Below are 16,182 nucleotides of genomic sequence, written 5' to 3' on the forward strand. Positions count from 1 at the left end.
GTGCCCTCAGAGAGCTCAGAGGCAGAAATAATTACTAAGAATAGTCAAGTATGCAAATGATAAATGATAGGCAGTATTTATTATTTTAATAGATGTACTACATTCAACTCTGTGGCCTTGGAATTATTATGTTCCTTTAGCAAATGAGGAAACTGGGGTTCAGTGAGACTAAGTAATATACCGAAAGCTAGATAGTCGTGGAGTCTGTTTTTATTTGAAATTCCTTTGAATTCATCCAACTCCAACAATCATGATTTTACCCACAATATTCCACATGAACTGAGCATAAAAGGATGAATAGGATTGTTTTAGCTTGGATAAAGGGGGAAAGGAGAAAGGCTGAGAAATGGCAAGAAAAAAACTTGGAGGATGAAGAAGTAAAATAACATTAGGCCCAATAGAAAAGTAGGATCCCTCTATTTATGCAGCGCTTACTGATGAAGGTCAAAGACAACAGCCTTCAGTATGGGTTACACCTCAACATAAAGAAAATAGAAATCTTCACAACTGGACCAGTGAGCAACATCATGATAAACGGAGAAAAGATTGATGTCAAGGATTTCATTTTACTTGGATCCACGATCAACACCCATGGAGGCAGCAGTTAAGAAATCCAGTGATGTATTGCATTAGGAAGATCTCCTGCAAAAGACCTCTTTGAAGTGTTGAAAAGCAAAGATGTCAGTTTGAGGACTGAGGTGCACCTGATCCAAGCCATGGTATTTCCATTCGCCTCATATGCATATGAAAGCTGGACAACGAGTACGGAAGACAGAAAAAGAATTGATGCCTTTGAATTATTGTGTTGGCGAAGAACGTTGAATATACCATGGCCTGCCAGAAGATCAAACAAGTCTGTCTTGGAGGAAGTACAACCAGAGTGCTCCTTAGAAGTGGAGGTGATGAGACTTGGTCTCAAGTACTTTGGACATGTTATCAGGGGGGAGCAACCCCTGGAAAAGGCCATCATACTTGGTAAAGTAGAGGGTCAGCGAAAAAGAGGAAGATCGTTTATGAGATGAATTGACACAGTGGTTGCAACAATGGACTCAAGCATAGCAGTGATTGTGAGGATGACGCAGGACCAGGCAATGTTTTGTTCTGTTGTACATGGGGTCGCTATGAATTGGAACAGACTAGATGGCACCCAACAACAACAACAATAACATAATGCACAGATACTGTCTAGAATCTGGGTTACGAAGATGAATGTAACATAGGATCTGATCTTCAGAGATCTGCAGGGGCATCAGCTGAGGACATTACCTTGTTCCATAAGCCCTGACTTATTTCCCTGTAGGCCTTCTTGGTAGATCTCAGGTGGTGATATGACATGAGACGGTGAGCTGGCAGTAGTGGAGAGTGGTAGAGAGAGCTACGGCTTGGAAGTCAGTCAGAGCTGGACTTGGAATTGCCATTGTTTGTGTCTCTCCAGCATCCATTTCCCTTTCTGATAACCCTGCCTCCTTTTCCTTTGGGGACTGTCCTTCCCCACTGGCAGTCTTCTTGAGACAGTCAGTCAGGTGCCCGCTGCTCCCCAGCCAAGGGTCAGGCATATGACCCAAGCAGGCCAGTCAGACTCTCTCCTCAGCGAATATGAATCCCAAATAGGTTAGCTCACAGATGGAAAGCGGTTGGAACCAGTTCATCCTGATAGTAATACATGAGAGAAACTGCTCATTACTTGTGTTTTGTGGATTCTTGGGAGTACTCCACTTCCTTTTCTTTACGAGACTGAGTGTTTCACCTTTTTCTTTGAGCCTATGAACTGTCCCATTCTTATCCTGCCAGTAAATTTCATTTTTGCTTAAATTAGCCAGAGTTCTTTGCCACCAAAGAATTCTAACTAATGATATACCTGCATTCAAATCCTAAGTCCCCGCTGATCGAGTTGTGTGAGTCTGAGTTTGTTATTTAGGTCTCTGCCTTTTTGGTTGCCTGACACACACTAGGTGCTCATTTATAGCTATTAACAACATAATCCAATTAGGAGAGGGAAAAACAATATTTTCTAGCTTATTCTTTTTTAGGGTTTTTCTGATTCGTCGTATCCAGCATAATATGGCATATTTTAAAAGAAAATGAACTCTTTTTTTAGAGGTGATTTTATAAAGGCATAACACAGACCCTGCAGGAAGAATTAGTAGAGTTTATTGAGTGAAGTAAAGGACAACTCCCTTTCACCCACCCCTGTTTGTGTCATCACTTCTGAGGCTGTTACCCTGGACTAAGCTGCGGCCCTGGAGCGAGGCAGCAGTGTGGCTGCCCTTCCCCAGCAGGAAGCAGCCTGAATCTCGAGGTAACATTGATTTCCATGAAAAGCTCATCCAGTTCATTTTTCAGCAGCTCATGTCCCCCTTTTGTAATTGTGCAGCTCCTCTTCTGAACTGTGTAAAAGTGCTCATTAGCCCTCAGCTATTTGGACTTTAGGGCAGAACGCACAAGTGTGTTGTGGTCGCTTGCTCTTCTCTGTAAGAGCCGGTTATCCAAATAGCAACAGCCCTTGACGTTTCGGTGCCACATGCCATCCTTTGTGTCGGTGTTTCCTCGGGGTAGTGAAGCCCTCAGATGGTCCAGTCCCTGCTGACAGTTACAGGTCAATCTAACAGTGTGTAGGCAGAAGGCTCTTTCTACCCCACACCCATTACAGTGCACGAACAAGAAAGTAAGAAAGCCCTGTTCTCTGCAAGCCCGGAGCCACCCTTTTGGTCGTACGTAGCTCTAAGTGACCTGCTAGTCTGGTCCAGTGATGCTTCTTCTAAATCAGACCACTCTAGCCAGCTGGATATTCTTCAGACCCTCACTACAAAAAGCCATTGTTATTCTCAATGACAGTGCTTCTTTGTCTCCTGACCCCATGGGTAGTATATCAGATATTCCCAATGTGAAATCAGGAGATGCTTTTGGAATGATGCAATTTCACATTTTAGAAAAGATGATATTAAAGGTGTATCTTCTTCTCTAGACTTTTCTGAGCATCATTTTTGTCTCCTTTCATTTAAGTCCGAATGGTTTCTAAGGTACGTATGTGTATGTGTGTGCGTGTGCATGTGTACACATACATACATAACTTGAACATGTGAGAGAGAGAACGGGCCCACACTTACTTACACGTGCAAGAAAATACCTGGTGTCTTAAAGCAACTCAGGAATGAGTTTGATCGTATCTACATCTTCCCTTATTTCACTGTAGTAAACTTACTTGCTGACTTAATTCTTATGTTGAACTACTATGAATTTTTTTCCCCCTTCTAGACCCTACATAATTGTTAAGAAAGAGAAGCCTGCAGTAACAGCTAAGCATATGGAAGAGCTGGCTCAGGGGTACAGGTAAATGGACCAAACCAAAACTTACCGGTCCCATTTATACTCACGTGGATGGTTTATTCATCAGTAATGTTATTCTACCTGTGCTTTTAAGACAGTTGTGTTCATTTTTAGTCTCTTAATTCCTCCCCACCAAGTACTATCAGCCCATTACAAACATATTCTTCTCCATGTTAGCTTGCTTGGACATTGTAAAATATTTATCAATTTAGATCATGAGGGTTAAGTGTTTCTGCTGAGAGAAGCACTTATAGCAATATGTTGAGATAGACAATGTGGGTCTTTCATCATCGGAAGTTTCTAAAGTCATAGAAAATTTGTTTAGATTGGTGTGAACTTTTCAAAAGCGTGGACCAGATTGACAAGAATCACAGACATTTTACTGTTCTTGTTTCAGCAACTTAATGACCACTCTGTGACCAAGAATAGCATGTTCCCAGTATCTCTTCAATGTATTGGTATTCTCTTGGAGAAAAAAATGGTTCAGGCTCCCCCAAAAAGAAAAAGTCTGTATCTTTTGCTATTACATATAAAATACTGCAGTCAAATGCTTTTTAATAACGTGTTTGACCAATATTTTCCCAGAAATTTTGAAGATTTCTTACATGAGAGCCTGGTTGAATATTTAGACGTGAATGAAGAAAATGACTGTAACATCGCACTCTACGAACATACAATTAACAAGTAAGTAGGATCTTTAATAACAATAATTAAAACATCATCCGGTTATAGTAGGAGACCCTGGGTGGCACACATGTTTACGTGCTCAACTAGTAACCAAAAGGTTGGTGGTTCACACCCACCCAGAGGCACCTCAGAAGAAAGGACTGGCAGTCTGCTTCCAAAAGGTCATGGCTTTGAAAATCCTTTGGAGCTCTGTAGAGTGTTACCCTGTAACACCTGGGGTCCTTATGAGCTGGAATGAACTCAACAGCAACCGGTTTGTTTTGTGTTTGTTCTGATTATAGAAACTACTTTCTCTTTTCATTGTCACCTTCAGTTCTTCTGTTGTGTCCTCTTCTAGCAGGAACTGTTAGAAGTATACTGTTTTATAATGAAGCATAACCCATCATTTATCCCAGTGTAAGACCATCACAAAAGTGGTAATAAATTATCTTTAGATTTAATTATCCTTTCTATTCAAGTGTCTATAAATATATTTTTATTGTACTTTAGATGAAGATTTACAGAACAAAATAGTTTTTCATTAAACTCTTAGCTTTCCTGTCCCCTCCTGCCTTCTAGTCCTTGCCCCTGGGCTTGTGTGCCCCTTAAGTCTAGTTTTGTTTTATGGGCTTATCTCATCTTTGGCTGAAGGATGAACCTCAGGAGTTAGTTCATTACTGAGCTAGAAGGGTGTCCAGGGGCCATACTTTCCGGTTTCTCCAGTCTTTGTCAGGACAGCAAGTCTGGTCTTTTTTTTTGTGAGTCAGAATTTTGTTCTACATTTTTCTCCCCCTCTGTCCGGGACCTTGTATTGTGATCCTGTCAGAACAGTCAGTGGTGGTAGCTGGGCACCATCTAGTTACACTGGACTCAGCCTGGTGGGTGCCATGGTAGTTGTGGTCCATTAGTCCTTTGGCCTAATCTTTCCCTTATATCTTTAGTTTTCTTCATTCTCCCTTGCTCCCAAAGGGGTGAGACCAGTAGAGTATCTTAGATGGCTGCTCACAGGCTTTTATAACCCCAGATGCTACTCACCAAAGTAGAATGTAGAATATTTTCTTTATAATCAAGTGTATATATTTTAAAGGAATTATCTGATTTTAATATTTTATTGCTATCAAAATTGAACTAATGAATCAGGCTATGTAAAGATATGTTTTTCCCTTTTAAAGAGGATTTTATCAGAGGATGTCTAATTCTTACTATTAGGAATTGGAAAGATATCCCCGAGTTTGTGTGCAATATAAACATAAAATGATATTATGTTCACAGTGTTTCTTTTAGAACAATTATATTTTATGAAGTATCTGTGTTCCTTTTGAAATATATTAGAGGACATTAGAGGACATCTATATAACTTGCTGTCTGTTACATGTGACTGATGTACTGCTTACCTGAAATTTTCACCGTTATTTAGTTAAATAGGGAGTTTAATGCTATACCTGATAACTATGTCTGTAATCAAGGACAAGTTCTCTGCTACCAAATGAAATATACTAATTTATTTTGGGCCCTTGGGTGACGTAAATGGTTAAGCACTCGACTGCTAGCCACAAGATTGACAGTTTGAACCCACCCAGAGGCAGATCAGAAGACAGAGCTCGCAACAGATTCCAAAAGGTCACAGCCTTGAAGACCCTATGGAGCAGTTCCATCCTGCATGCATGGGGTCGCCGTGAGTCAGAATCAACTAGACGGCAATTAACAACAACGTTTTTGCCTTATTATAATTTAGTAAATAATACTTTTCAGTCAGAATTATTACTTCCTTAAATGTGTGAATCTCTCAAAGTACTATTTTTATATTTCCTCATTTCAAGATTGAGTGTAAAAGAGAACTATTTTTTAGTAACCCAGTAAATGGCAGTTCCAGCCTCCTTTTTACTGAAGCCAAAAACCTGGGTTTTGGTCTCAACTCCTCTCCTTCTCCACACCTCACATCTAACCCCTTAACATATCATGTGAACCTTCAAAACATATCTACAATCTGAGCTCTTTTCGCCACCTCCACATACCACCTTTTGTTTTATTTATGTGATGGGTTACGTTCATTGTTTTTCTGATGTTGAACCATCCCTGCGTACCTGGTATGAATCCCACTTGGTCATGGTGAATTATTTTTTTGATATGTTGTTGAATCCTTTGGCTAGAATTTTGTTGAGGATTTTTGTGTCTAAGTTCATGAGGAATATTGGTCTGTAATTTTCTGTTTTTGTGGTGTCTTTACCTGGTTTTAGTATCAGGGTTATGCCAGCTTCATAGAATGAGTTTGGGAGTATTCCATCCTTTTCTATGCTCTGAAATACCTTTAGTAGTAATGGTGTTAACTCTTCTCTGAAAGTTTGGTAGAATTCCCCAGTGAAGCCGTCAGGGCCAGGGCTTTTTTTGTTGGGAGTTTTTAAATTACCTTTACAATCTCTTCTTTTGTTACAGGTTTATTTGCTCTACCACTGTTAGTTTAGGTAGGTAGTGTGTTTCTAGAAATTTGTCCATTTACTCTAGGTTTTCAAGTGTGTCAGAGTACAGTTTTTCATAGTATTCTGTTATGATTCTTTTAATTTCAGTTGGGTCTGTTGTGATATCGCCCGTGTCATTTCTTATTTGGGTTATTTGCTTCCAATCAAGTTTTTCTTTTATCAGCTTGGCTAATAGTTTATCGATTTTGTTGATCTTTTCAAAGAACCAGCTTTTGGTCTTGTTAACTCTTTCAATTGTTTTTCTAGTCTCTATTTCATTTATTTCTGCTCTAAGTTTTATTATTTCCTTTGTTCTGCTGCTCTAGGGCTTACTTTGCTGTTCTCTTTCTACTTGTTCAAGTTGAAGGATTAGTGTTTTTATTTTGGCCATTCTTCTTTTAGACTGTGTGCATTTATTGCTAAAAATTGACCTCTGAGTACTACTTATACTGTGTCCCAAAGGTTCTGATAGGATGTGTTTTCATTCTTATTTGGTTCTGTGAATTTCTTTATTCCTTCCCTAATTTCTTCAATAATCCAGTAGTTTCTGAGCAAGGTGTTATTCAGTTCCCATGTATTTGATTTTTTTCTTTACTTCTTCTGTTATTGATTTCTACTTTTATGGCTTTATGGTCAGAAAACATGCTTTGTAATATTTCGATGTTTTGGATCTTGTTAAGGCTTGCTTTGTGGCCTAATATGTGGTCTGTTCTGGAGAATGTTCCATGTGCGTTGGAGAAGAAAGTATTCTTGGCTGCTGTTGGGTGGAGTGTTCTGTACGTGTCTGTGAGATCAAGCTGGTTGATTGTGGCATTTAGAGATTCCATGTCTTTATTGAGCTTCTTTCTGGATATCCTGTCCTTCACCAGAAGTGATGCGTTGAAGTCTCCTATTATCACGGAGCTGTTTCTCTTTTCAATGTTGTTAGAGTTTGTTTTATGTATTTTGGAGCCCTATCGTTAGGTGTGTAAATATTTATTATGGTTATATCCTCTTGCTGTATTGACCCTTTAATCATTATATAGTGTCATTCCTGATCGTTTGTGGTGGACTTTACTTTAATGTCTGTTTTGTCAGAGACTAATATTGCCTCTCCTGCTCTTTTTTGGTTGTTGTTTGCTTGATATATTTTTTCCATCCTTTGAGTTTTTGTTTGTGTCTTTAAGTCTAAGGTGTGTCTCTTAGAGGCAGCATATAGATGGATTGTGTTTTTTTATCCATGCTGTCCCACTCTGTCTCTTTATTGGTGCATTTGGTCCATTTACATTGAGCGTAATTATTGATAGGTATGAGTTGAGAGCTGTCATTTTGATGTATTTTTGTGTGTGTGTTGTTGACAGTTTCTTTGTTCCACTTAATTTTTTCTACTGAGTTTTTCAGTATGTGTTTTCTTTTCATTGTTGTTGATTTTGTATTTGCTGAGTCTTTATGTTTTTTATTTTGAGGTGAAGAATTGTTAGTTTCCTTTGTGGTTACCTTAATATTTACCCCTACTTTTCTTTGTTTAAACCAATCTTGTATTTCTTTATATTGCCTTGATTTCCTCTCCATATGAAAGATCTATGACTACATTATTTACTCCCTCTTTTTTGTTTTAATGTTGTCATCTTTTACATTTTGACACCTGTTTTCCTATTTCCAGTGTTTTAGCTTTGATTTATTTTTGTGACTTCCTTATCTGGGCTGATACCTGTTTGCTCTGTCCTGCGTTCTAGTCTTTGGTTGTTATCTGATGTTACTGATTGTCTAACCAGAGGACTCCCTTTAGTATTTCTTATAAATCTGCTTTGGTTTTTACAAATTTCCTACACTTCTGTTTATCTGGAAATGCCCTAATTTCACCATTACATTTGAGAGACAGTGTTGCTGGACATATAGTTCTTGGCTGGCAATTTTTTTCCTTCAAGTCTTTATATATGCCATCATACTGCCTTCTTGCCTGCATGTCTTCTGTTGAATAGTCAGAGTTTAGTTTTATTGACTCTCCCTTGTAGATGACTTTTTGTTTGTCTCTAAAACCACAAAATTCTCTCTTTATCTTTGGTTTTAGCAAGTTTGATTATAATATGTCTTGGTGACTTTCTTTTGGGATCTACCCTGTGTGGGGTTCAATGAGCTTCTTGGATGGATATCTTCTCATCTTTCAGAACATCAGCGACGTTTCCTGACAACAAATCTTCAACACCTCTCTATATTTTCTGTTACCCACCCCTATGCTGGTACTCCAGTCACTCATGGGTTATTTCTCTTGAAAGAGTCCCACATAATTCTTAGGGTTTCTTTATTTTTATTAATTCTTTTATCTGATTTCTCAAATAAGTTGGTGTTAAGTACTTTATCTTCAATCTCACTAATTCTGATTTCAGTTGCCTCAGTTCTGCTCCTATGACTTTCTATTGAGTTGTCTAAGTCTGAAATTTTATTGTTAATCTTTTGGATTTCTGTTTTCTGTCTCTCTCTGAATTCTTGTAGCTTTTAAATTTGTCATTATGCTCTTGTATAACCTTCTTAAGTTCTTCTGTTGCTTTGTTGGTGTGTTCCTTGGCCTGGTCTACATTTTGCCTGATCTTCTTCCTGATCTCTTGAAGAGTTTTGTATATTAATCTTTTGAATTCTACCTCCAGTAATTCCAAGAAGTTATCTTCCCCCAGAAGATTTCTTGGTTCTTTTTTTTTTTTGGTGGCTTGCTGAAGCCATCATGGTCTGCCTCTTTTTGTGATTTGATATTGACTGTTGTCTCTGAGCCATCAATAAGTTATTATATTTATTTATTTTGTGTTTGCTTACTGTGTCCTAGCTTCTGGTTTTGATATGCCCAAAAAGACTGGTCATGTGAGCTAGTTTGATTATTGGCATCTTTGAAGCTGTCACATCTTGTCTGTAGGTGGCAAGAGTTGTTACGAGGTATGTGAGCCCAGGAGTCCGTTTATTTTCTTGTGTAGATTCAGCTCAGCTGTTCAGGTCGTCCGTCCACAAGTGTGTAGTGCAGGCTCTCACCTACAGTCCTAGATGGGCAGGAGTGATTGGAGTAGGCCAGGCATCTGGCTGCAGTAGGGGGGCATGCACTGATCAAGGTAGGGGGCTGACTGCTGCCCCTGAGTGTCTGGGTGGAAGGCGTATCCCTGTTCCCTAGAGGGCATAGGTAGGTGGGTTTTGCAGCCAGACTGTGGGCACCCAATGCTGTTGGCTATAAGGACTGGGAGGTACAGCTTATTCTCGGACCCCTGTCATGGGTGGCTTGGTGGAGTGGGTGGAGCCATGAGTCCTCAGGCCCCTGATGTGGGTAGATGAGGACCCTGCTTAATGGACAAGGCGGTGTCAAATGTCATGAATCTGCCACTCCCCCTTATACTTGATACAGATGAAAATAGGGTCCAGGTATATACACTGTTATACTGTGCTAATGAGGGCCTACACTGTTGAAATGGGCCCACATAGGTCTGTGCAGGGAAGGGCATTCAGTGTCTGTGGACCCCTTATGTCTGTGCCTAGGCAAAGGGATTGTGCCTATCTTGAGTTCCTGGCTTAGGGGAGCTGGCAGATTATTTTTCCTATTTGTTCCCTCTCGAAAGCCAGGAGAATGGCTCAGAGCACCTGACAGGTCCCACTTCTGGCCATGGGGGCACAGGGATCACTGAAGCTGGACCAGGACCAGAGCAGAGCAGGGAGAGGGCGGGTAAATGAGAGTGAGGTACTTCCCAAAGCGGCGGGGGAGGGGAGGAGTTTGATCCGCATGGTAGGTTAGATGCTTGTACTTAACTTTTGCTGATTGAGTGCTTTTTCTTGCTGGTTCTGGAGACATGAGAAGATTCTTCACCGCACAGTCTGTCCCAATGTAGAAAACAGGTCCTGAGCACCAGTGCTTACCTCACCCATCACGTACTAGCTGATTCAGCTTGGAGGGTGCCGGTGCTGGCCGGGTCAGGTCTGGCAACTCCTCAGTGCTTCTGAACCATCTCTCCCTTCCCTTGCTGCTCAATCTGATTTCTCAGCTTTGTCTTTGATTATCAGGGCTCCTAGATTATCATATATAATCAATTCACTTGTTTTTTGGGTCATTGTTTTAAGAGGGACCACAGGAAGCATCTGACTACTCCACCATCTTGGCCCTGCCTCCTCTTGTGCTTATTTTATAGTGCTCATTACCACACAGTAGAATCTGTATTTTACTGATTAATCAGTGTATTATTTGCCTCCCTCCACTGGAAGCTTCATAAAGGCAAGGCTTTTTATCTGTTTTGTTCACTGCTATAAATGAATATAAGGATACAGAATTTCTGTATTAAGCAATTCATACTTGTGAAATTAAAAAAAATATATAGAAGATTGTAAAGTAAAAAAGATGAATCTTCTACCTTCCCCATTCCACCAAACTCCGTCATCCAGACATAGCCAGTGCTAATAGTTGAGTACATATTCTTCTAGGTATTTTTCTAAGTGAATACTAATATACATGTATGATCCCACACAATGTTTATATATAAGACAATGGCATCATAATTTCAGTGACTTGATTTTTAAACTTAACAGTATATTATGGACTTTTTCCCATATTTATGTATATGGAGCCCTGGTGGTGCAGTGGTTACAGTGCTTGGCTGCTAACTGAAAGATCAGTGGTTCAAATCCAACAGCCGTTCTGTGGGACAAAGATGTGGCAGTGTACCCTCCATAAAGATTACGGCCTTGGAAACCATGTGGGGCAGTTCGCCTCTGTCCTATAGGGTCGCTATAAGTTAGAATCAACTTGATGGCAGTGAGTTTGGTTGGTTTGGCATGTGTCTATATGTGTATATATCTATATAATACATTATATATAACAAATGTTTCATATATATCTTATTATATTTAATTACTACTTATTATTTCATCATCTGTCTACATACACATAATTTAATTTGATCCCTGTTGACAAATATTTAGGCGGTTTCCACTTTTTCCGCTATAATTTGAGGTGAATTTAAGGCTGGATTAATGCACGGTAAATAGGAAGTCTCCCAGTTCTTGTTCAGGATAGGATCTTACGGTGGTTATGACTTTGAAGGAAATAATAATAATTTAACTATTTTTTTGTAAAATTAGAATCCAGAATGTTTAGACTTTTCAAGAATTATTAAACAATATATGATCTTATATATGTTGTTGTCATGGAAAAAGAAGTAAAAAGAGACTTGAGCTTTTTTCCTTCTTCGTTTTTCAGCTTACCCCAAAAACTTTAGTATCTGAAAAAGTGACTTTTACTTATATTGGGGATGTCAACTTGGTCAATATTTAAACAAATCAGTATGTTTGAAACAAACCCTATTTTATTCTAAGCTATAAAATGTAGCTTTAAACTGACACTCTTAAAAAACAAACCAAACCTAGAGCTCTTTCCTCCCCTGCTGACAAAGGCCTAAAGTGTCTGAGGGGATTGGGATTCTGCCAGGTCATGAGGTCAAAACTATATTCTTCAAACTAAGAACCACAAGGAAAATGACCCTATATGACAGAGTAGATTGCTCCATAGAATTTTCTAGGCTGTAATCTTTATGGGATCAGATCTTCCGGTCTTTCTCCCACAGAGCTGCTGGGTGAGTTCAAACCACCAGCTTTCTCATTAACAGCCAAGCACTTAACCATTCTGTTACTAGGCCTTCTCAAATATAATTAAAAGTTTTTAAATAACTGAATTATTTAAATTTGCTTTTGTAAGTTTAAATTAAGTAAAATAAAAAATTCAGTTCCTCAGGTCACTAGCCTAACAATTCAAGTGTTCAATAGCCACATTTGGCTACTGACTATAGTACTGATCACTGTGGCTCTATGGTAACTATTCTTAAAGGGGACATTTTCTTCCTCTAAAATGGCGATACAACTTTTTCCTTGATGTAAGTTGGAAAAGTGAGGAAAAGCGGACTACCCATCTATGGGGATATTGTTGATACTGCCTCTCTTATATGCTCAGTATAGTAATTCCTTTATAAGCGTTAGTTATTATTACTTAATATGTAATAATGCCTTATTTTTTAATGCCTGTATGACAGTTTATAGTATCTTCTCCTGTATTTCTATCACTAATAAAAATAATGATAATTTATGTTTTATCACATTTTATTTAAGTATTTCAGGTATTTTATCAGCTTTACTAGTGTCAAATTTTGTCTTATAAATTCCTTGAATACCCTTTAAGAGACGTTTATTTTAATATTTGATGCCTAAGATGTCTAACTCTTACTTGATTTGATAGAGATACCACCCATTTGGAGATTGAACCGTTCACTCTTCTCGGCGTTTGTGCTGGCCTGATCCCATACCCTCATCATAACCAGTCCCCCAGAAACACTTACCAGTGTGCCATGGGGAAACAAGCAATGGGTAAGATTTCTTTCTGGAACTTGGTTCTAAATAGTTGGGGAAAAGACTTGGACATTTTTATTCCTCCTTCAGTAGTATTGTGTTTGACCATATCAGGTGATGGTAACGTGATAGTTCAGAGGGTTGCCTGTGGACCTCTGCAATGTTTTCAGGGGCTTCTTTTAAGTGCAAAGCTTACACAAAACTGGAGAAAACCTCTGTGAGCTTGATTACTTGACCAAACAAAAGGACATGTAATAGCTACCAGAGAAGTATGAAGAGTAAATACGAAGAGAAAAGCCCTATGAAGTGTAAGTTGTTAATCAAGAGAGATGGAAGAAAGAGCAGAAAAAGTCAAGAGTAAGAGAGAGGAGAGAGAGAAAAAATAGAGATAAATATGCACAGTGTGATTAGAATGCATCTAGTAATTGTCTGGAGGACAATTATTGAACCCATTATATCCTTGTGGTTGCTACTACGTTGCCTGAAACTTTTCTGATTCAAGCCACACCAATTTCTCAGTTCATTTTTCCCCCTTCTTTTTCCCTTCATCCATCTATCTGTTCACCTGTCCATTTATAAGATTTATGGAGCATCTGCTATAGACTAGGCATGAGGGTGGAGCCTAAATATAGAGAGATGAAAAACAGAGTTCTATCCTCCAAGAGTTCACAGTCTAGTGGGAGAAAGCAACAAATAAAGCAGTAGTTCACTATAGTGTGATAAATGCTGTAGGAGACCAACAGCCAGGATCTAAGGAGGTCAGAGGAGGGACATCACTTAAGGCTAGAGAGTGAGTTTTTCTAAAGAATAGAACTGAACTGAGTCTTGAATGACAGTGAATGTTTTTCAGAGGTATGGAAGTTTAAGCAAGCATTGCGTGGGAGAATCTTGGTACTCTGGTATGGTAGTTTTGTACATGATGGGTGTAGAGGTTTGCTTGGGAGGAGCCATATGTGAAGGAGTTTGGGTTTTATCTTGAAGGTGATACAGAGAGTATGCAAGGCAAAAAAGTCCTTATTAAACTTTGTTCTAAACTGTGTTTTAAAAATTTTTAAGTCCTAATAAATTTTACTTTCATATATACCTGTGACATCATGCAGTATGATGGATCACTTTTATATAGCCTTTTTTGCCATGGTCTTGTAACTCCCACCAAATGATTGGGCGAGGCTGTGCAGATAAGGTGCCTGTGGCCCACTAAGTGGATTGAACAGCTTGCTCATAATGCAAATAAGGTACATGGAACTCTTGTCGGGGTGGTGCCATGCAAACAAGTTGTATAGAGCCCTAATGAGGAGATTGGTCAGTTTTGCCATCCCAGAGGCGGATAGGGGAGACCTCACTACTGTCAAGAAGAAGAGATAGAAGTGGAACAGGTCCTTTGGACCTGTGGTCCCTGCAGAGAACCTCCTAGAACCAGGAGACAGAGAGAGAGCTCTAACACGGGAGACAGCGCAACATGGCAAGAAGCAGTGGCAGAGAAATTTTGGCAGCAGAACCAGGATGCCAGTGTGAGAGAGCACAGTGGGCTTCCCAGTGGAGTGACATGCCCTGCACTTAATGGCAGAGCTAAAGAACTTTGTAACACTTACCTGAGCAGGGCACAAAGGTTCTGGAGGCTGAGGGTCAGAGAAAGGCTTGCCTGAAGGCATGGCTGAAAAAAGTCTGTCCTGATCAAAGAACTGTATCCTGAGTTGTTCCTGATCCTGAATTATAACCTGTTGTGCCCTAACATTCAACCATTTCAGGACGTAGCATATGATCGAGACCAATGGTATTGAAGGAAGAAGTCCAAGCAGCACTGGAGGCATTTACAGAAACTAAGGCTGTAGGAATTGATGGAATACCAATTGAGATGTTTCAACAAATGGGTGCAACGCTAGATGCACTCACTAATCTTTACTAAGAAATTTGGAAGACATCTACCTGGCCAATCAAGTGGAAGAGATCCATATTTATGCCCATTCCAAAGAAAGGTGATCCAACAGAAGGTGGAAATTATCGAACAATATCTTTAATATCACACACAAGTAAAATGATGATGAAGATAATTCAAAAACAGTTACAGCAGTATATCGACAGGGAACTGCCAGAAACTCAGGCCAGATTCAGAAGAGGATGTAGAACGAGGGATATCATTGCTGATGTCAGACGGACCTTGGCTGAAAGCAGAGAATGCCAGAAAGATGTTTACCTGTGTTTTATTGACTGTGAAAAGGAATTTGACTGTGTGGATCATAACAAATTATGGATAACATTGTGAAGAATGGGAATTCCAGAACACTTAATTGTGCTTGTATAGAACCTACACATAGACCAAGAGGCAGTTGTTTGAATAGCACAAGGGTATATTGCATAGTTTAAAATCAGGATAGGTGTGCATCAGGATTGTATCCTTTCACCGTACTTACTCAATCTGTCTGCTGAGCAAATAATATGAGAACCCGGACCATATGAAGAAGAACATGGCATCAGGATTGGAGGAAGACTCATTAACAACCTGCTATATGCAGATGATACTACCTTGCTTGCCGAAAGTGAAGAGTACTTGAAGCACTTACTGATGAAGATCAAAGACTGTAGCCTTCAATATGTATTACACCTCACTATCAAGAAAACAAGAAAGTCCTCACAACTGGACTAATAAGCAGCATCATGATGAACAGAGGAAAGACTGAAGTTGTCGAGGATTTCATTGGATCCACAATCAACACCCATCAAGAAATCAAACAATGCATCACATTGGGCAGATCTACTGCAAAAGACCTCTTTAAAGTATTAAAAAGCAAAGATGTCACTTCAAAGACTAAGGTGCATCTGACCCAAGTCATGGTGTTTTTAATCCCCTCATATGCATGCGAAAGCTGGGCGGTGAATAAGGAAGACTGAAGAATAATTGATGCCCTTGAATTACGGTGTTGGCAAAGAATATTGAATATACCACGGACTGCCAGAGAATGAACAAATACAGTCTTGGAAGAAATACAACCAAAACTCCTTTAGAAGCAAGGATGGTGAAACTTCCTCTCATGTACTTTGGACATGTTATCAGGAGGGACCAGTTCCTGGGGAAGGACATCATGTTTGGTAAAGTAGAGGATCAGTGAAAAAGAAGAAGACCCTCAAGGAGATGGATTGACATAGTGGCTGCAACAATGGGCTCAGACATAGCAATGATTGTGAGGATGGGCAGGACCAGGCAGTGTTTTGTTCTGTTGTACATAGGGTTGCTGTGAATCAGAACCAACTGGAAGATGCCTAACAACAATAACACCACTTCCCTAATAAACTCCATAACTGTGAGTGTGGCCTGTGAATTCTGTGTGGCAATTGCAATGAATTATCAACCTAGCAGAGAAGTAGAGAGTGCCATGGGAGGGACGGGTGGTGTCTG

At 39.6% G+C, this 16,182-nt stretch overlaps 1 protein-coding gene across 2 annotated transcripts in view; it reads left to right on the forward strand.

The window, feature by feature from the left end:
* The window catches only part of POLR3B (RNA polymerase III subunit B), a 145,573-nt gene that overhangs the window by 84,276 nt on the left and 45,115 nt on the right, over positions 1–16,182 (forward strand). For both annotated transcript variants that reach the window (XM_049884249.1, XM_049884250.1), the window contains 3 exons: positions 3,256–3,330; positions 3,913–4,011; positions 12,679–12,806. In XM_049884249.1, coding sequence (XP_049740206.1) covers positions 3,256–3,330; positions 3,913–4,011; positions 12,679–12,806 — 302 coding nt within the window. The remainder of the gene's footprint in view (positions 1–3,255; positions 3,331–3,912; positions 4,012–12,678; positions 12,807–16,182) is intronic.

Source organism: Elephas maximus, chromosome 4, assembly GCF_024166365.1.
Source record: "Elephas maximus indicus isolate mEleMax1 chromosome 4, mEleMax1 primary haplotype, whole genome shotgun sequence".
Taxonomy (NCBI): Eukaryota; Metazoa; Chordata; class Mammalia; order Proboscidea; family Elephantidae; genus Elephas; species Elephas maximus.